The sequence below is a fragment of the Gavialis gangeticus genome, unplaced genomic scaffold (genome assembly GCF_001723915.1).
Source record: "Gavialis gangeticus isolate Ggan-Ray unplaced genomic scaffold, GavGan_comp1, whole genome shotgun sequence".
Classification (NCBI taxonomy): Eukaryota; Metazoa; Chordata; order Crocodylia; family Gavialidae; genus Gavialis; species Gavialis gangeticus.
The window spans coordinates 117815552-117837309 of NW_017728992.1; the positions used below are offsets into that span (position 1 = coordinate 117815552).

General features: G+C 41.7%; 1 protein-coding gene across 1 annotated transcript; it reads right to left on the reverse strand.

The window, feature by feature from the left end:
* Positions 1-2323: 2323 nt before the first annotated feature.
* LYPLA1 (lysophospholipase I) lies at positions 2324-15650 on the reverse strand. Its single transcript, XM_019527329.1, has 9 exons — positions 15548-15650; positions 14433-14464; positions 11095-11160; positions 10323-10370; positions 9276-9346; positions 7167-7240; positions 6764-6865; positions 4297-4473; positions 2324-3131 (listed from the first exon to the last, which is right to left on the reverse strand). The coding sequence occupies exons 1-9, from the start codon at positions 15614-15616 to the stop codon at positions 3078-3080; spliced, it is 693 nt and encodes a 230-aa protein (XP_019382874.1). The 5' UTR covers positions 15617-15650; the 3' UTR covers positions 2324-3077.
* Positions 15651-21758: the final 6108 nt, after the last annotated feature.

Below are 21758 nucleotides of genomic sequence, written 5' to 3' on the forward strand. Positions count from 1 at the left end.
ATTCTAGAAACTGTTATTACTAATTTTCCAAGTGACAAATTAATGATTTTGACATCTACAACCCTATAGGTCTAAAATATTGAGAATTGGCAGCCCAGGCTCATTTTCAACCCAGGGTATATGCCATCTCCAGTAGAGGTCCCATAGCAAAGTATGTCAGTCAATGGAGGCAGCTGTGGCGGCCAAAGCATCCTCAGTCCCACTCCAACCCTGGCACCTATAAAGAGCCAAAGCTCAAGATACATGCTGAGTTAACTAGGAAAGATATAGGAAACCTGCAATAAATCAGCACTGCTGCTGATTCTTAGCTGCAACTTCCAGTTCTTCCTAGCAAAGAACTGGAAAAAGATTCCTTCTTCAGGAGCAGAGGACCAGAGTTGTGCAAAGTGCAGCAGTTTACATTTACTTGCATCTGCTTTAGTCACTACAGCTAAAAGAAGCATTAACAAGCAGCAGCAAAAACAGCACAGTATACAGATAAATCTTGTTACATTTGACTATATATTTAGATAAAATCAGAACACAAAATACATGCAATAAATTTAATACATTTTAGTACAACAATCAAGACAAAAACACTTGGTTACTAGAAATAGGCAACCCAGGACATATGCCAGCTTGAACAAGAGTAATAGAACTGCAGCGTATCAATGTTGGAAAAATGTGATTAAGAGAGGGAGGAACAGTCTCACTTTAAAATGTTTGCTCATTTGGAGGAGAAAAATTATAGTATATTAATGATATTAAGACACTAAACTGAAAACAGTGCAGAAAGGAGTACAGGAAGGACCTACAGATTAGAAACATGCATAAACACTCCTGGGGATGTATTTCAGACATGAATGGAAAAAAGATTAAGAAAGAAGTAGAGATCGTACTGGTAAGCAAGTATGCAGTGTGAGATGATGGCAAAAGGAGCCAGTGTAATTTCAGAATTTGCACTCTGAACTAGAAAGCAACACTTTCTCAATACAGCTTTGGTGAGACTATAATTAGAATACTGTACTTCCTTCTGGACATAAATAAGACTTTTCAGCTTGTTTTTTGCCAAGGAAGTAACTAGGATCAAAGGAATTATTTCTGATTTCATATCAAGATATGTACAGACTGGCTGCAGAGGGGACATAAAGACTAAATATCTGAAGTGTGCCACTTCAGTTAGAAAACTGCCCTATATAGCTTGGGACATTGATATATTAATAAGAAAGAGAAACAGCTTGCTAAAAATGAGATGTATTGGATATGAGAAAATATTTTAACTGTAGATACTAAGATAAATCTACACTACAGAATTCTGCTGGCATAACTATGTCAAGCTGGAGGTGCAAAGGTGTGCTCCTGAGTGACAACTATGGCCGATGTTCCTTAACATAGACATTATATCAGAGAGCAAGCATAGTTTGTTTAATTTGAAAAGGGCTCTGCTCTACAGGTACAAAGCACAGCATCACTGGTATAGCACATAGGTGTTTTGCAGGTACAACATACTAGTATTCTTATACAGTGCTCCTAGTACAGACAAAGCCTTAGAACTTGACTGAATAATTTTCATAAAGTAAAATAAGACGGAACCTGGCAACAGTAGGAAAATGGACTAAATGGCCCAACCAGTCTCTCATCTAGTTTCTGATCAAATGTTTTGAAATGGTATCCCGTTAATCTAGTGCTGAACTTACATCAGCAGTTCCACAATTCTGAAAATGTTAAATTTCCATGAGATAAAAAATACCTTTCACACCAGAGGTATATATTAAGGCATGCTTTTATATATTCTAGGAATATTCTAGGGGACTGGAGAATGGTATTCAATGTGTCAAGTCATGCATTTTCTTTAGAAATGAAGGCTGAAGACCCATGTGCACATACAATTCAGGAAAGAGTTGCCAGTTTCTCACTGTATAATCTAAATTATTCCAATTCCATACTATATCACTTAGAAGGTAAAATTAATTAATGCCAATGTCACAGATGATTCGATTAAAAATACACACAGTGTATGCAAATGCATTGTTTCCCAGTTCACTATTCTACGCCAAAGTTTAGAATTACTTGCAATTACTAATACAAAAATACAGTATCACTTAAACATAAATTTGGTAAATTACAAAAAACAGAACCACGAGGCCTGAAGTGTGGGAGAAATACGTAATGCGAAAACATATTTTTGTTGTGTGTCAGTTTTCAAGGTCAACGTACAAAAATAAACCTCAGCCAGCCCCAAATAATGACAGTAGTAAATGTGTGTCTGGCAAAGAATCACTGAGCCCCCTTACTTTCCCCATAATGATAACTTGCAGATGGATGTGAATTTTTTCCTATTCTGTGATCAGATATTATTTTTAAGAATAAAACCTAGGTTGGATTAGAGCATCTACTCCTGCCACTCTCAGAGGATACAGTGCTAAATGGACCATCTGTCTGACCCAATATGGCACTTATGTTCTTACGGTTTAAATACAGAACATAATACTTGAAGTTACTAATTCATATTTATTTGTATATAAGAGGATAACTTTTCACATGCAGTAAATGTTTAAAACATTAACATCTAAAGCTTTATACTCAGTAATATTTATTCCCCCATCATACCCCTACTGTGTTTTACATGTTGCATATTTTGTGCATCAGATACATAAACAGAATATCCAAATATATTTTCATGTATCAGAATTTCTTACTAATTCAGTAAGAATCAGGAATAAACCATGTCCCAAATATAAGAAACAGGCCAGGTATAAATTGCTCATTTAACCAGAATGGGTTTTTAAGTAGCCATATAAATACTTTAAAAATTGTACAATCAAAAAGCAGCTCCGTCTTAAAATAGCATAGTCAGGTACTTCCTAACATGTTACCTAGCTGCCTTATTTTCTGTAGTCCCACCAATGAATGATTAAAACTTGAAAGATTGCCATTTCTTGTAAGCATATACTATTTAGTTCTTGTAGGCACACATTTGCAATACGGTAGTAACACAGCAGGTATAGAAATAATGCTTTCAAATTGGGCACATGAAAAATATTAAACACAACCACAGCTGATGCTGGTGTATTATACAGAAGGCCTCTTAAATCATGTCAATCAACTGGAGGTAGGTGTTTGTCTATGAACTGCTTTACATCCTTCATCTCCTGTTCAAGGATAAAAGTACATGTTAGAGAAGAGTTCAGTGTTCAATTATGGCATTTGCAGCAGTTACCTCTCATTAAATCCTTAGGATTTCATCACTTCAGTTACTATGACATATTGTTTTTTTATCAGTCTAGAACTTCAACCAACTGTAATCAAAACAGGTCTTAGCTGAATCAATCAAACTCTTTGAAGTTTGAAATTCACTCTTTGAATTAGTGTCCCATGTGCTTTACTAAGGGGATTCTGAAACAAAAAATCATCTTCAGAAAAAAAGTGTTACAAGGAAAGTAGACATCACCACTGTGGCAGTTAAGTAACCTGAAGAACCTTATTAATTCATGCTAACAAAGATACAATGGGAATAAATGAAATTCTACATCCTTAAGTACTACTATAGTTGATGACGTGCAATTCATTGATCTGCGGAAAGCAGGACACTTGCTGTAAATGTGGTCCTGGACATATGGATATCTGCCTGAATAAGCCTCTCCCGCTGAAAGACATGGCACCTTGACACAATGTGGCACAACCAAAACTTTCACTGTCTGAGTGAAAATAAATTAGCAAAGGCCTGAACCAGCTTGCTACAAAGGTTTCCCTCTAATTTATTTTTAGTTAAAGCCCGTGTAGTTACTACCCTAAACTCCTTCTTTTCCTCTTTTATTCACAAAGCAAGTTCTTTCTCCAGAATAGCTAGTTGTTGTGTTACTCTGTCAGAATTCTGGACTACATTAGCTCATGAAAACAATGTAAACAAGTATCCTGCATTTATGCAGGAAGGAACAACTGCTGAGCTATACAGAAGAGAATATGGAAATAAAAAAGGCCAGTAATGATTCCAAAACCTGACATGAAAGAAAAATTAATTTCATCTTTGGTACCTCTCATGTCTCCTATTAAAATGGAGGACTGAAAAATTATGACTAGCTAGTGCCACAAGTATGATTGTAGAAGGCATATCATGTTAGCAAGTAGCCAGGCCTGGCCTCAACATTTGTTTGGCCCAAGGGACAATTAAATGAAGTATTAAGCACCATGTTATAAACAGTCACATAAAGCAATAGTTCCATTTGAACAAGAGCACTGAGGTTGACCTGTTCTGCTTTAAAAAAAAGTTTAAAGAGGTTTCTCTAAAAAAAAATCTGTTTTAATTTAGAACGTTACCTCAATGCATGAACTATGCATCATGCCTGAGTAAGTCTTGAAGGTTAAATTGGCTGGATTTATCATACTTTTTAGCTTCTCAACAGTGAGAGAACCAATCAGTAGAGGGACCAGAGGGTCACAGTCCCCATGGCATTGAAGAACAGGAATCTCTTTGTTGACACCACTGATAGTGCCCTGGCAAAAAGAAAAAAAAGCACAACATTACAAAGGGTGGGTTTTGCAGCACAGACAGAGACTGGGCTATATTTAGTGCTTTCATATATATATGGATGACTGGATTTTGGGGACTCCCCTGGGTGTAAGGCAGATGGGTTGGAATGGGAGTGGATAGGGATGGAAGGGAATACGGGATAAGGAATATTTTTTATTAAATTAAAAAAAAGTAATAGATGTATTTAAAAAAAACCCTAAAGTATTTAAAATGCTAGTTTTAAAATATTTTATTACATAATTCTTTGTAAAGTGTAATTTCTATACACGTAAACATTTTAACATTTTATATAACTCAACTAGAAGAAAAGTAAAAAAATAAAGCTAGGACTTTTTGGGAAAGAACTGTTTTACCACAGGATTATCTTTAAGACTTGTTTTAGGATGTTACTGGCAATGTCACAAACATTTTTCAGGTATCTAGCTACTAATGATTAATTCCTTGTTTTCCTCCAGTATCCATCTTAATACACCCAAAGGTAAATTTTCAGGATTTCTGAGCATTTATTGCCACTGAAGTTAATGGCAACTGATGCTTGTTGCAACAAGGTAATATGATCTTGAGAAATGAGCACTATTGAGAGTCATTAGGCATAAACAGAGGAGATATTTATCTTTCTTTCATAGGGGTTTGTGAGGATTAGTGTCAAAACATGGTACAAAGCTTTTATCACAAAACTTTATAAACTAATGTTAAGTACTCTAAACAACAGGCTGCATGTGTGTTTCATGTTGGACCTTCAATTGAAGCACCTAAATTAATGTACAATCTGGCAAACTCTGGATTTAATGTGCCCCAACCATAATGTTGTTATACTACTTCATCACATATCAGAATAAAGAAGATGAATTAAAGTTTGTGATGCACTCACACTAATGAGGAGTAACTGGATGTTCAACACTTTAGAGAAATACCTAGCCATTGGACTATAAAATGACCAAGGTCACAGTTCCCCATCTTAGCCATAAGGAAGGACATCATGGGGAACTAGGTCAAAGGCTTTCTTGAAATCCAGATATATGACCATCCAGGGCTCATGTCACCTGGTTATAGAAGGAAATGAGGTTGATCAGGCAAGACCTGCCAGTCACAAAGCTGTTGGCTGGCCTTCAGAAGCTTGCCTTCTGTTAGTCTGGTGTTGATGGATCCCTTGACAATTTTCTCTACAATTTTTCCATGGATGGACATCCAAGCGATTGGTCTATAATTCCCTGGGTCATCCCTCTTCCCTTTCTTGAAGATAGGGACCATGCTGGCCCTTTTCCAGTCTTCCAGGACCTTGCACAAGCACCACGAATTTCCGAATATCTTTGCCAAAGCGGTTGCAATGATGTCTGTCAGCTCCTTCAAGACTCTCAGGTGCATTCCATCAGGGCCTGCAGACTTGCGAATGTCCATATTCTCAAGGTGTTCCTTCATCTGATCCACATCAATTTTGGGCCCGATGCCTACTCCCAGGCTGGTCCATGTCCTTTCTGACAGTGTGATCCCCTTGGTAGGGTGAAAAACTGATGCAAAAAAATCATTTAGGAGATTCGCCTTTTCTTGGGCATCAGACGTCAGCTGCCCAGTCTGATCCCACAGGGTCCCAATGCTATCTTTATTCTTTTTTCGACTTCCCACATATCTGAAGAAAGACTTTTTGTTGTCCTTGATCCCTGAAGGTAGCCTGAGTTTGGTTTGTGCCTTGGCTTTTCTGGACCGCTCCCTAGGTACGGGCAAGTGCTGTGTAGTCCTGTTTGGTGATGCTTCTTATTTTCCAACTGGAGTAGGCTTCTCTTTTGAGTTTAATGAAGTGCAACTGTTCCTTGTTCAGCCAAAGGGGTTTCCTTGCCCATTGATTACATTTCATGCGAGATGGAATGGCTTTCCCCTGTGCCTCAAGGATTATGTTCTCGAGAGACGACCATTCCTTATATGCTACCTTATCTAGGGGGATATGCCCCCTGATTGCCTGACTTACCAAATCTCTGAGTTTGCAAAAGTCAACCTTCCCGAAGTTAAGGATTTTGATTTTACTGAGGGATTCGCCTGCTCTTTGGTGAACTGAGAAGCTGACCAAGTCATGGTTGCTGTCACCAAGCTTCCGCTCAATCCTCAGATTGCTCACCAGGTCCATATGATTCCAGATAACAGGGCATAGAGGCATTGGTCTATGGAACCAATGTCATGAAGGGCAAAACAAAACATATTAAAATATATGTTAAGTGGCCTTACCCAAGTCAAGTTACATTAGATAAGCAGAACAAATACCTGCGGAAAAGTAGTTCGTAATGGAAGCCAACAGCTGAGTGCCAAGACCCCTGCCAATTTTTGATGTGTTGTAAGAGCCGTATACAAAGATAAGGCACCTCCCTAAGGAAAATAGATAAAATTACTATTTTGAAGTTAAAATATGAGATGCAGTTACTTTAATGATATATAGTAAAAATATGTATAGTGTGTGTAAACTCATTTTTTCACTTAGTAGATCTTCAGTGCATGAAGAAAATTATGAGCTTTTGGTGGCAAATAGAAACTGATGGCCTGAAAGTTTTCAGAAGCAGATAGCATCATCAGCTCCTTCACCTAAAAGATCAAGGTTGTCTAATGCCAAGGAAGCAACTTAAATTTCCCTGGAAAATATACCAACATTTCTTCCAAACTATTATCTTACCTGAGAAAATCCTCCCACTATTATTCTGTTGGAAGGAATTCCATTTTTCACTTCTTGATCTATCAGTGCTTTAACTGGAATGTAAATAACATCTAGTAATTAATATGCACGCAAATCTAAGAGGACTTCAGAAGATAGAAATTATGGAAAAGGTGTAGGAATTAAGAACTGTAATGCAATAGGTGGCAGGATGTTTTACAAGATACAAGCATAAAAATACAGGAATTCATGAGCTGAGAAACAAAAAGTCAGACACGCAATTGCTTGGAACACTGAAAATGCTCATGTCCTTAGAAAGGAGTATAAAGGGCTACAGATGTGCTAATCTATAAGGAAATATGAGAGAAATGGTACCAATCTGGCACATGGGACATCATCCCTGGGAAATCTAAAGCAGGTGGGCAAAGCAAGTTTTATTGGGGTGTGGAAACAGCAAGACAAATATGGATGAAGTTTCCAGTTGGTATATCATGAGAATTTAGGAGTACAATATGGAAAGACAGAGAACAAGAGCTCTTTGCTACTATGAGTTGGTCTGCTGGAGCTAGCCAGCTAAAATCTCCCTCTAGCCCAGCTGTAAGTACTTTGATCACATGCTTGTAATGTGTAACTACTATGAGGGTGCAGTCATTACTAAGTATTGTAATGCTGTTATCCAGTGTATAGTTAGTATTCTTTTACAGTATTTTAGAGCATTGGTTTAAATAACTGTACAACTGCTACTGGTCTTTGGATTTACAAGGCATTTTAACTGAATTACTGACTGGGTCATCAGAATTCCAACACAAAGAGTATGGTTGTTCTCCCCAGTGTCAAGGGAAACTATGCTTCCACCAAAGCCTCTGTACTAAAAGTTCAGGCCACAAACATCAGCTTTTCTCTCAGAGTGGTTGTTGTTGTATCAGGTCTCACAATAGTCCTAATTCCAGGGTGCCATCTTCTGCTTACCGAGTGGCATAAAGAGATGTTTCTGTCACCCCATTGGGCTTTGCTACGTAGAACAGGGCTGTCCAACTAGTGGCTCAAGGGCTACAAGCAACCTGTAAGGTTTGTCAGCACAGCTGCCAGAACTGCTGTGTCAGTGCAGCTCCAGAATACAGAACATGAACACCACCTCTACTCACCCCTTCATTTCTTTGCCCACCACTGAATTTGAAGTCTTTGGTCACCAGTGTGGATTCAAATCAGCAACCAGGAGAAAGGGGCAAGTAGTGACAGTGCTCACCTCCTGGGCTACATCCAGACAAGTGCAGACGTTTGGTTACCCAGTGACAAGTAGCAGTGGCACACCTGTGTTGCTGCTACTTGTCCCTGGGGGATGCTTATGCCACACAGGCTTTGATGTGCAGAAGGTTATCCTGAGTGGAGTAGGGGAGGCTGGGGCCAGCAACTATGCTGTTCCCAGGAGCTTTACCTGGGATCCTGGGAAGCTGGAGTGCACCTGCAGCTGGGAGTCTGGCCAGCAGATGGACCATAGCTTTGGCCATCCAGGCTCCATTTTTGAGCAGCAAGCACTATTGCCATGTGCACCGCCCCACTTTTTTTGACCCCAGGATCTCCCAGGGTCAAAAATCCCACCAGCACTGCAAGGGAGCAGTGCAGGAAACACCTGAACGTGTCATATGGTACTGCAGACAGGTCTGCGGTGCCACATACCTCACAGCCACATTTGTTTGTAGGCATGCCAATGGAATGGCTCAAGCAGCTGTGCAGACAAGCCACTTGCCTGAAGTGGGTCATCTGGCCTACAGTAAGCCCCACAGTCCAGATCTAGTCCACAGGGCCAAGTAAGTTGGACAGCCCTGATCTACAAAATTCTTAAAACTCAGTGGCTTTCAGACATACACATCACATGCACAAATACAAAAAGCCTTTTCAGTGAAATTTTCTGGCAATTTGTCTGTGCAGTTAAATTTATTAAATTACCCAATTAGTTGGATACATTTAGAGTTGTAACTGTGTAAATGATCAGTGCTGCTTATCCAAGTAAAAGACCAAGATTACAGATATTGCTGGGAATGAAGGAACTATTTCAGATGTGTAGCACTCATAACCCTTCTCTTTTAAAATCTTAAGAAGAAAATACATTCAACATCTCCCCAAATATACCATTCTCTGTTGCCTGCTTGATACCAGGTTCATCTTCTGGTGCATCTGGAGAGAGTCCAAAAATATCAAACCTTAAGGCAAAATAGAGATTACTCATTAGGAAACTAAGATCTCTATATGTTGGCATAATCACACCAAGAATAAGAAGTTAAGATTTAAGTGTTTTATCACTTTAATATTCTGCAATCTCAAATAACTTATCTCTTGGCAGAGGACAATTCCTTAATCAGCAATGTGGGCTCACTTCAGTTGGCACCACGTTAACAGTAGCTAAGAAAAAACATAGTTTACACTGACAGTCAGCAACATAAATGTGACTGTAAATGTGGATTAACAAAACTAGACTTTTCAGACAACTCTATACTTTAAAAGATTCTCTTCTAAATTTATGATGGTAAGCTAACTCAGTTCAAATACTTAAAAGACTGAACGTTAAATTAGAAGATTTGGGACTATATTCTGCACCAACAAATAACAGGCATTATGCTTTGAAATGAAATACTTTTTCAGGTACTCTACAAAATGCTGAGGGGAAGAAGGCATGGGAGAAAGGAAAGAAGGAGGACTAGTTAATGCATCTATGCTCGAAAACAAGAAAAAACAACCTGAGAACATCCATCCTAAAAGAAGTCTAAGACTCTCTCATAAATATCCATCTTAATGGTATACAAAAAAAAAAATCTGTTTATACTAGTAAAAAACAAATTCCTCAACATTTCTATTATTCTTCATTTTTACCAACAATAAAAAAGGCTCTCATAGACTCAAAACTATGACATGTATTATAAAGGTAATTGCTTTCAGTGTTAAAATGCATCTTTTTCTTCTACCTAGCTGGCATGCCATCTTAGCTAATATCAAAAAAACCTAAAAAGCAGATGCCATTAACAGAAACCCTTAACTGGAACAACACTAAACCTAAAAGTCTTCCACATTTGCAGTTGATTTCAGCTAGTAATTCAAGTTCAACCATCTTGAAAGTTAAGCCCAATAAACATAAACATTTAAAACTTTATAAACAATTATTTCTAATTCACAAGTACTTACCAAGATGGCATAGCCATATTCATGTTTAGAGAAACGGGAGTAACTGGCCTAGAGATTGAGAAAAACAGTACTGGTATAATTAAGTTTGACAGGAACAAATGTAGATAGCATTTTTCAATAAAAAAGTGGTTATGCTAAGTTGTAAAATTAGATGTCTCACATCCCATTTTTAAAGTACAACTGGATTCAGCTATTTCACATTTTTTAAAATTGACAATAAACATTTGGGAAGACTAATTTTGTTTTTTATCAGAAATAGAAGAGAATGAATCAGAAAGTGTACAAACAAGTCTAAAATGAATACAGTGTTTGTTTTTAAGTTTAGCTGTTCGCAAATAATGGCAGTAAAACCAAAGATACAACAGTCAAATTAGTTGGTGAGTTTAAGCAATTACAGATAATTTTTCAAAATTTGTTCTGCTTGAGAACAGAACAAAATATAAATAGTGTAGTGTGTTCTTAAGTAACTCGTATAAAAAACCTTTAAAAGTTTATTTTTTAAATAAGCATGACCCCAGCATTCTTTCCTGTCCATGGCAGGGGGTCGGATTTGATGATCTGCTCAGGTCCCTTCTGACCCTACCAACTATGAAACTATGTATTATCTGTACTCTTTGCTTCCAGTAGATAGTAAGTTAAAAATTTTAAGAACCTGGTTCACAAAAACACTAAGTGCCCCCAAGTACCACTGCCTTTCCTTCTGACAGTCTCCCTACAAAATTTAATCTACATTAGAGGAAGAAAAAATGAAAAAGGCAAATTATGAACTTACGCATGTGGGCAAATATATTTTACGTGTGGACTTCTGATGCCTGCAAATGCTTCTGCCCAGCCATGTCTGTTGGAGAAAAGTATGTTAAATGGCATCTGCTTCTTCAGCTCTATTAAGTTTAATATCTAAGTACTGCTGCAGTAACAATGCTACACAAGATGAAAAGGTTCAAACACTTCTAAAAACAAGATTACAAACACTTCTAAAAACCACCCCTAGGGCAAAATGTAACAAACAGTAGTTCTTGATGAGGGTGCTGCAAAACCCCCTCAGGACTGCTGTGGCAGCAGCCAGGTAAAACTGCCTTGTGCACAACCCCTACTACCTTAGGGCTCTCTGATCAGCAAAAAGCAGGCAAGAGGAGCTGGCTTAGGTTGCAGCCCTGCCCTTCCCTTCCTTGGGAGGCCCATGGGCCAGTTCCACACACATGCCTCTGTTTCTGGGAGGGGGGAAGAGGGCAAGGGAAGTGGTGAGAGAGAAGGCCCACAACCTGAGCTAACTCCTGCCTGCTTGAGGCTGCAGGAGAAGGATGTTCCCGTACCAAAGGCCTTCCCGGATTAGATGTGTAGCAGGTGTGGGGTAATTTTATCTGGAGACAGTAGCATCTGGTTGAGAAGCACTGAGGTAAGCTGAGGCAGCACCAACAGTGGTTCATACCCAGGGAAGCTACCATGATCAAAAAGAGCTTGGTAGGAGTGCCGTGACTCTAAAAGGGTTGAGAAGCACTGCATTTGAACATAACTCTTTCTGTTCCGTACAATACTAAACACATCTAAAAAGAAAACTAGTTCCCTTCTCTTCTATTTACCAGAATATATATGGATACACATTTGTATATACCTATATAAAGCATCTGTGATCTGTCAGCAATAAATTCCTGCCCATCTAACCCAAATGTACATCAATTATATTTTTAAATTTAAAAAAAATTTTAAAATGTATATTCTATTCTCTAGAACCATTTTACAAAATTGAAGTACGCTAAATCAAAAGGAATGAAAATAAATTTGCTTTTTGGATGTAATAAATCTAGAAGCAGCAACTGTAATCAGTTCCTACCATTGTTTTTATACACCTACAGATGTACAGTTGGTGATCATCAGGGATCTGTGTTTTCCATTTGCTATGGAAAAATGTGGATTTTCTCATTTTAAGGAGAAAAGTGCAGATTTTCACCTATAAAGGAGAAAAATATAGGGAATGGCCCATTTTCTCTTGCAGGCTGGCAGAGTTCTAGCCTGCAATGGGCTGGGGGAAGCAGGAGGAGGGCAATCAGGCAGCCTGGAGAGCAGCTCCCACAATAAGTCGGGGGCAGGGGGAATTGAGGCATCCATAGTGAAGAAGAGAGGGAGTTGGACAGGACTGGGGCTATTGCCCAGCTGAGGTGGTGCGTGGGGGCCAGGCCCAGAATGCACAGCCGCAGGGCCCAGGCAGGGAGCGGGATAGAGCCGTGAGTGGCTCATCCAGGGGGCATCAAGGGAGCTGGCTCCCTGCCACTGCGTGCACTTCCATGGGGGCCACATGCTCCCCAGATTGGTGCACAGGGTAGGGGTGGGTGTGTGCTACCCGCTTGGGGCTCTCTGCCTTGCTGCCCTCCCCTCTGCAGCCCAGCGGGCAGGGCTGGCACAGCAGGGCAGGGTGAGAAGGCTCAGTGCCACCTCTGGAAGCCCTGCACCACCATGGCAAGGTGCCCCCTGCTTGCCCAGCAGCAGCAGAAGCACAACAGCACTGAAGTTGTTTCCCCCACTGCTGTTGGGCAGGGCTGGGGCACCTAGACATAGCGGCACAAGGCTCCCAGTGGCAGCACCGAGCTTTCCCACCCCACTCTTCCCTGTGGGTAGGGAGGGGCTGTGGTGGCTGGGGAGCAATATCAATGTTAACACTGTTAATTGCTCCCAGAGCTGGGGCAATTAATGCTGTGCCACTCTCCTGCCACCAAATATTCAGCTCTGCAGGGAGTCCAGCCAGCTGGACAGGGGGTAAGGAGAGGGCTGGGGGGTGTTGTGGGTGGAGAGTAAAGGGCACCAGAAGAAGTGGGGGCCTGTAGGTGGGGAGTGAGGGGCACCAGCAGGGGTGGGGGAACTCTGCCAACCTGCAAGGAGCTCATTGCAAAATCCACGGGTTTCTCTCGTAAAACAAGAAACCCACGTTTGCCTCCAGTAAAAGGAAAAATCGGCGGATTACTCCATTTTTCCATGGGAAACAGAAAACCCGGATCCCTGATAATAACATACTAACTGTTCTGACTTCACCAAGACTATTTATATAAATGAGGAATTTAGGTCTGGCACCAATACATTATCACAGAAAGTCTTACTCATCTGACACGTGGACTATTTGAGCTACTCACAAACTACTTTGAGGAACTGAGTATTTGGTACATGGTTATAGCACAGAATCAAGTATCCTCTGTTCGTTCCATTTGAGCAAACTCTATACTAAATGTATTTACTTAAATTATAGTTACAGCTTTCTCCTTAGATTATATCAATATAGGGCCTATTATTTTGGAAATTACTACTTGTAACAAGCCAAAACATTCCGTCTAGGAAGAACTAATTAAGTAAGGCTTAATCCAAACTCAACTACCAAGCTGAGCTAGAAACTTATGTATTGAGCTCTTTGAAGCAGTTTTACTTATTATTTCTTTTCATCAGGGGACAAATACATACTAAGCTGGTCTCAACAGTCTGAATTCATTAAAACAAAAAACTCTCCAGAAAAGTGCCAGTAAAACTCTAGGAGTATGAACAGATGCTGCATCTGTTACAAAACAAATGTTTTTGTCCTGTGACAAAATAAGAGCATACAGACATCCCCCAACCCATGACAAAACCAGTTAAAAGCACACCAGGAAGAAGGTGGATACCACCTCACGTATGACAGACACAATGTTAGAAGAGGTGAGGGGCTCTGAGGACTACGTCACAGCTGCACTGACCCTTGCAAACAGCTCTCCGGGTATCTCTTAGTGTCCTGGACAAGCACTGCCAACAAGCTCCTAGCCTGCCATGGCTTCCAGTTCCCACAGCCCACGCCCATATACATTCCACAATCCCAGGTTATGCACTGGGGCTGTGGCCAAGCGGGGTGGGAAGCCCCAGCAGCTGTTGGCCATGCTACAGTTCACTGCATTGCCTCACAGCTGTTGTCAGAAGCATCAACCACCACCACAAAGAGAAGAGCTCCACCCCCCAGCAGAGCAGTCAGGTAACAGCCAGCAACCAGTGGCTGTAAAGAAACAACAACAAAAATTGTGATCACTCATATTTTACAATATATATCCTGAATGTTGTTAAAGAAATCTCAGATACACTTCAATAAACTGTTATACCTACCCAGTATCGCCCAATCCATGAAGAAATATGACCTAAAATTTAAAAAGACGCAGAACTTAGGAGTTGTCCAATATCCGTTAAAAAGACACTAAGGAAAATAAATTGTTATGACACATTAGAAAGCCACAGGCTGCTGAGTCTATGCCAGGGGTGTTAAACCCCTGGCCTGTGGGCTGGATCGAGACACAGCCATGTTGCCCTTGGTGGCAGGGGAGCAATAGCAGTGTTAACACTGTTAATTGCTCCCAGAGCTGGGGCAATTAATGCTGTACCACTCTCCTGCCACCAAATATTCAGCTCTGCAGGGAGTCCAGCCAGCTGGACTACATGGCCTAGTAAACCCCAGTGCACCTGCACACAGTCATGCCACAGCCTAATCTAGCACATGGCCTTTCACTGGACCCCAACTGCGAACTGATGCAGTGCTCAACCCTCACACTGGATCTGGCCCACGGACAGGCCCTGAACCACTCAGCTACCGAGACTGGACCCATGGTTCTCAACCTTTTCTGACTTTGGTGCCCTTTGGAAAATACCAGCTCGTCATTTTCCCTCCAGAGAGCAGAAAAATCGCAGAGCCACGCACGGGTGCAAAGGGCTCGGAAGACCCGACCGGACAGAACGGTTTGGGCACTACCGGTTCCTGCTCCGACGCGCTGGGCTGAGTCTTGTGAACGCGTGCACGCCCTAGGGGCAGGCAGCTCACAGGGCAGGGATCGTATGAAAAGCAGTTTTGTTTGAAACCATATAAAAAGGTTCTTCCTTCTCACTCCCGTTTTCCTCGCCACAAAAGTAACCGAGCCCAGAGACCTCCACAAGTGGTGGGCTGCGGATCCGTTCCAGGTCTCCACGCTTCATCTAGGGCAGCGTGTCTCAACCCATGGGCCGTGACCCAAAAGTGGGTCGCAAGAATATATGAAAGGGTCGTGAAGAAGCCGGGAAGGAAGGGCGGGTGGCCGAGGCGGCCCCGAGCCGGGGAACAAGGTGGACCGAGGGCTCCTGCACGCCCCGCCCCACCCGGAACGGCTGAGGGGCGGTTGGGAGGCGAGGGGGAACCCAGCCCCGCCCCGCCCGCCAGCCGAGGGGTCCCGCGGCCACTGGCCCCAGCCACTCACTGCGGCAGTGGCCTTCCGCGCAGCGGGGACGACGGCAGGCAACGGCGCCGACATGTTGTTGCCGCACATGCACGGCGCTGCAGCGGGCGGGGGGGGGCGGGGCCCGAGGGAGGTGGGGTAGGGCCGCGCGAGGACGAGAAGGAGCCCAGGGGCGGGCGGATCGCCCGCACAGATCGGGGCAGCCCCCCGTCACTTCGCGCGTCACCGCTCCGCACGCCCATTGGCTGTCCCAGGGGGCTTCTCCAACTTGACTGGACATAGCTCCCGTCGATCGGTTTCCTGCTCCTGTTAAAGAGAGGGAGGGTCAGCGCTTGCAGGGTGGCCCCTTACCAAGTTCTGGTCATAGCCTGGGCGGTGGGGCTGCGCTCCGCCCTGTGGCCTCGTCACGTCCCTGCTTGCTCCTGCCCATTTGCCTGCCCACACCTACGCCAGCGTGGTGGGGAAGCCCGCGGGCGGACGCACTGTCGGGGGTTGGTGTCAAGCCTAGTCCTGGGGGACGCGTTGGGTGTGGCTTTACCTTCCCGACGCTATTTCAGTGCCCGGCCCTGGTGTGTAGGGGCGAGGAGGCGAGGTGGTTGCCCCACTAGCACTACACTAGGGTGTCTGTCCAGGCCTACAAAGAGGGAGCTTGCCCCACTCTGAAAAACCTGCACCCTTGTCTGTGAGGCAGCGATGGGTTTGCTGTATAGCAATCAAAATGGCCAGATCTACCATGTGAAGGGGTGCAGCTTAATCCTTCTGCACAACAAACATTAAATGCGGGGTAACTACACTCCATTAACCTGAGGCTTGGGCCCATGGAAGAGTTATCATGAGGCAACCTTAAGTGGCAGAACTTGCTGCATGAGAGCTGGTCTGTGCTGCCTGCCCATGTATGTGGTCCTGTACTGTGCTAAGAGATGGGTTGGTAGAGGTCAAAGGTCCACAGGAGTCTAGCAATCCCTTCAGTCAGTATAGGTAAAACCTGCCAGATTCTTTAGCCAACAACCGAAAAAGGGAATGGTGTGATTAGCATCACTTTTGACACTCCAGCCTGGATAATCAGGTACCTGTTTACAGCTCAGTCAGCTAGGGGTGGCATCTAGCACCATCATCTTTGAAGACACAGCAAGACAAGGTTCTTTGGGTAAATGTATCTTTTATGAGACCAACAAAATTGTTGGAAAAATGGTTTTTCGCAAGCTTTCAGGAAGGGTGTTTGTACCATTTTTTCCAATTTAGTTGGTCGAATAAAAGATATCACATTCACCCAAAGAACCTTGTCTACCTATGTCCTTAGACCAACACTGCTACCATGCCACAGCAAGACATTCTAGTTTTGCTACCATCATACCCCATTAGAGGGAAGTGGCCCCTCACTGAAAGTGCAGTATCCAGCTGTGTGTGTGTGTGTACCTCTAGCCCCCTTTTCTGTTTTTTTACAGCTCAAAGAAGATGTGTTCTTGTAGTTCTTACACATTAGCAAGTGGAAGTAAAGAGAGCCTCAGATTATTACAAGCTTCTAACACATTAAAGCAACAAACTACCTTATCTCCACTAAGATTTGTTTGATATTGGTCACATCAGGCAACACCTGCTAGAAAAACCACACTTTTCCAGGTAAATTTAGGCTAGGAGCCAGCCTAGTAAGAAATTATAAAATGGATGTACTCTCTGAACCACCTGTATTTCTCCAATGAGATGTTTTTCTTCTATATTGCAGGTGTTATGGATTTGTAACCTATGGATTTCCTGTGATATGAGATGATTCTGCATACCTTGGCCTTTAAAAAATAGTAAAAGTATAGCAGTGACTTTTTAAAAATAGGGAACAAAAAACTAAAAGATATCTGCTCAATATCTCACATCCATGCAGTATAATCCTGCTGTGCTTGTTATTTAAATATTTTAAGTACAAAACTTCTGAGATAACTTGTTGTATTAGGATTATTTCAGAGCTTTAAAAAATAAAAATCACATAAAATTCTTAAATATGAAAATATGAAATAACTGTACAGGGAATGGAGAAATTAACAAATACCACGTGTAAAAGCAGCAAATGCTATTGCTATAGTTCATTTGTCCTCGACATATGACATTCAGATGTCTTTTGTTGCAAGCTTGGCAGAATCAAAGAGATTTCTTGGCACAGGAGCAAAGAATTAACAAACCTTATTCATTCTAATGTGCCTTATGTCATTCAGGCTTTGCATACTGAAATTATACTGCAGATCATTCTGAATGCTTGTACTAGCTCTGTATAAGAATGACAAACATATTATGTACCAAAACGAAACACACTGTTCTTTGTCTTCTCATTCATCGATTTATGCCAAATGTTTCCTCCCCCAGTCAATCTATGTATTGCATAAAAAACAAAGTGGCATATAGCCAGGATTTTGAAAATACTGCGTCATACCCTCTCAGCTAGCATGCTACGTCAGGACAGGTATATCAGAAAACTGTTAAACAGTAATATCAACACTTTTGACAGCATAGTTAGATGAAAATAGCATTATTAAGGTTGCAAAATTAATCCTAGAATATCTTAATTCAGCCCCTTATGTGTAGAAATAATGATGCAATTCTTAATTACATGATCATATACATTTCTTCCACATATCACCTGCCTCATTCAGTTAAAAAATGAATGATGTTCACTAAGTGGGCACAGATCTCTAGTCAATAGATCTAGACTAATCAATCTAGTCCATAGATTGATTTTATCTTCATATTTCAATGCGTGGCCTCTGGCGTTATTTACTGGGCATTCTTTACACCAGGCTATGAGAACAGAATCATGCATTTCCTTTTGTGCACTTTCTTGTACTGGACACTAAAGCATATCCTGAATCTCTGTATCCTACACTTGGTAGATGTTGCTTAGGATATGAGCAAGGATATGCCCAGAGTGGCTACCTTGTTACATTTCTACAAATTAACTTTGTTATGAGGAAAGATTGTCGACATATTTTCTGGGGTTAAATAGGCCTGCATTTTATATGGTTTCAAACAGACTGCTTTTCCTATGATCCCTACCCTTTGAGCTGTCTGTCTCTAGTAGCTCAACTAGGAGTTCAAACTAGCATAATTCTGAATGTCAGTGGAGCATATACTGTATGTAGCCATTTTTGGAAAAATTAACTTCATGGCTAAACAACAAAGAAAGATTTCTCTGCCTCCCTGCCTGCTTCTGACATCTAATACCTCCAAGGAAGAGGACAGCCTTATTTGCACATCAAAAAGCAACTCACACAAAAGGACTCTGACAGACACAGAGGAATATACATTCAGCATCAACTTCCCCTGCGCAAAATGAAGTTTATTTTCTACCTAAGAGGACTTTTACAATCTTTGATTTTTCCTCAGCCTGAAGAATGGTGTGAGTGCTACAAAACTTGGACAGAAAGAATTTTTGTTGCTATTTTTAGTTGGCCTGATAAAAAGGTATCACATCTGAACCAAGAGTTTTAGAGTTTGTATTTCTCTAGTGGAGCATAAAGGCATTCAAGGTACGTTCCCTGTAACAAAATCTGAATTCTTTTCATAGCAGGCCTGTAAGATGAAGAGGCATTATTATCCCCATTTTACAGATGGTAAATTGAGGCACAAAAGTATCTACTAATTTTGGGTATTAAGTTTTTAGATGCTTGAGACCCATTTTTGATTTTGTTTGTTTTTTTCTTTCAGAAAACCAAACAGGATGTAGCATTTAAAATGTTCAAAGCACATCTATTCACTTCAGTTGCAGGGGAGAGCACTCAGCAAATCAAACCACAAGGTCTCTAGTTAACTGAAAAGTTTGTCTTAAGCAACTTGACTATTGTCACATAGGAACTGTGTTAAACATGACACCATCCTTTTTCTGCTTGTATTCCTGCTTCATTCACACCTTCAGACTTCTGCAACATACAAAGTAGTTTCTTCACTATTCAACCCTGATTCATCTGCGGAGTAGGTGTCAACTATACACTCAATGGGACTGGAACATGAAAAAAAATAGCATGTGATAATGCAATTAAGGACTGCATCGTGATACATAGGTACAAGAGAAGACAAGTAAGGGTGCACAAGCAATACTAATTCTGCCATTTGCAAGCTTTGGAGTGCTAGAATTTGCAACCTTAATAATGCTCTTCTTATGTAGCTTTGGTTCATGTGATTTCCTGGTTTTCAACAAAAAATGAGCAAAATGGTAGTTTAGTTCTGGCATCATACTAATTTCCCACACCAGTCATCAACAAGAAAGGCCCTTTAAAGTTTAAATCTACCATGCAGGCTTCTGCCACTTGATCTAGCAAGTAACTGATACAAGTAGTAGGACCATATGGGACTGGGTTAGAACACTGCCAGTGGGATTCAGAAACTGACAGTAGAAGAATGGTGAGTCTAAAGCAGGGGTTCCCAAACTGTCGAATGCATACTGTTGGGGGTATACAATGGAACATCTCTGGGGGGAGGGGGGGGGTACACAGGAGAAATTGTGTAAAAACTAATTTAATTTGTGTTATAATTGGCATTTAAGGGGTTAAAATATAAAATGTGAACTGGTAGTGGTTTGCAGGCAGCTGGTAAATCTAGAGGAAGTATGCAATAACAAAAAGTTTGGGAACCTCTCCTCTAGATCTTGAGATCCATTCTGGCTTCTAGGACTTGTACTCCAGTGGCCATAAATATTTCATTCAGGTTTATTCTTCCTAGGTTTGACTCCTTTTAACCTGTTTTTTCTAACTTTTCCTTGTCAAGATCATTACTCTTCCCTATTCCTAGTTTGTCATCCAAATCCCCAAATCCTTTCCACATGTTCATCATCCCAACTGCAGTCACTTTGCCCTTCAAGTCCTTGTTTCCTCCTCCATTCATGGTAACCTTGCCCCATTATTGCTAATTTACCTCCAATTTCTCATCCAGTTTGCCTCACTCCAGCCCCCCACCATTTTTTTAGCCATCTTCTACCTATATTCTGTGTCCACTGCCACCACCTTCCCCTGCTTCTGTCCCCCTCATCTAATCTCACTTTCCTCTTCCTTTCTGCTCATTAGACCTGTCTTTCCTGCCAACTGATCTCCTTTTGTCTACCTGCCAATCCTAGTTTCCTTGCCCTAACGGATAGTCTCAGCTTAGTTATGCCCAGTCCTCCACTTCCTTTTCTTCATGTTAAATCACAATTTGCCTACTCAAATAGCCATGGCCTCCTCCCAACCCAACTCCCAGTCTTACTTTCCATCTTCTCCCACATTACCATCTTTCCTGCCAGATTTCTTGCCTTAGTCTACCACCTCTACCCTCTTCAGTAGGGCCTGTTCTTAGGCAACTTCCTTCTTTTGGACCTGGACCAATTAAGGCACCTGGCAGACCTTACACTTAAAACATGATTAACCAGTTAGTCATGTCTTAAGTAGTAATCTAGCCACACCTTCAAGGAGTTAATGACACCATAAAACAGGGACTAAGCCACAAAGTTATTACACAAACTATGTGTAATAAATGTGGCTGGTTCCTACTGCACCTTAAATTGGACATGGTGCTCATCAGCTGATTGGTGCTCCCAGCCTTAGGTGCCTGTTGGAGCCCTTTGCTCTGGTGCATTCCCATGGCTAGGAGCATCAGTCAGCTGACTGGTGCTCCCAGCCTTATGAATACTGGGCACCTAGCTACACTGGCAACTAAGGGGGAGGAAGGTGCACTTGCACCCCACTCTGATTCCTGCTCCACCCAAACTTTAAAAACAATTGCCTGGCGCTGGCAGCAGAGTTGCTAATTGGCAGTGATAAGGGAGTCAATTGACTTCATGGCTAATTGTAATCTACTCGATCCCTTCTAAACTCTTCATTCCACAGGTGTTAACCACCTTCTATTCGCTGTAAGTCTTGATGTTGCACTAATCAAGCTATCAGTTCTGCTGTCTGTTAGCTGCTCCTGGTAATGAAGCTGTTTCGCAGCCCTGAAGATTGTTTTTAACTCATTCCAATGAAGTTATATCTGTTTTTGCTTCAATCTTAAACAGAATAATATAGCCCTAGATCCCAAATTCTTAGTAAAGTTTCTAGTTGACTCTCAATTGTGTAGAAATATGTGGTGCCCCATCTGCACCTCTCTTCTCACAACTCTAGATCCTCCCATGGACCCACTTACTGTTTTCCTTGACGGTTTGTTTTTTTTCATGCATCTGAGCAGGATGGAATAGAATTGCACACAGGCTCCTAAATCTATTGAACCCCCCCCCCCCCCC

Excerpts from the sequence above, each read along its gene's own strand:
- LYPLA1 (XM_019527329.1), bottom strand. The coding sequence starts at position 15,616 with ATGTGCGGCAACAACATGTCGGCGCCGTTGCCTGCCGTCGTCCCCGCT. Across the intron at positions 10,371-11,094 it reads AAATATATTTGCCCACATGC|GCCAGTTACTCCCGTTTCTC; the intron begins GTAAGTTCATAA and ends CTCAATCTCTAG. Across the intron at positions 9,347-10,322 it reads AATATGGCTATGCCATCTTG|GTTTGATATTTTTGGACTCT; the intron begins GTAAGTACTTGT and ends TTTTGCCTTAAG.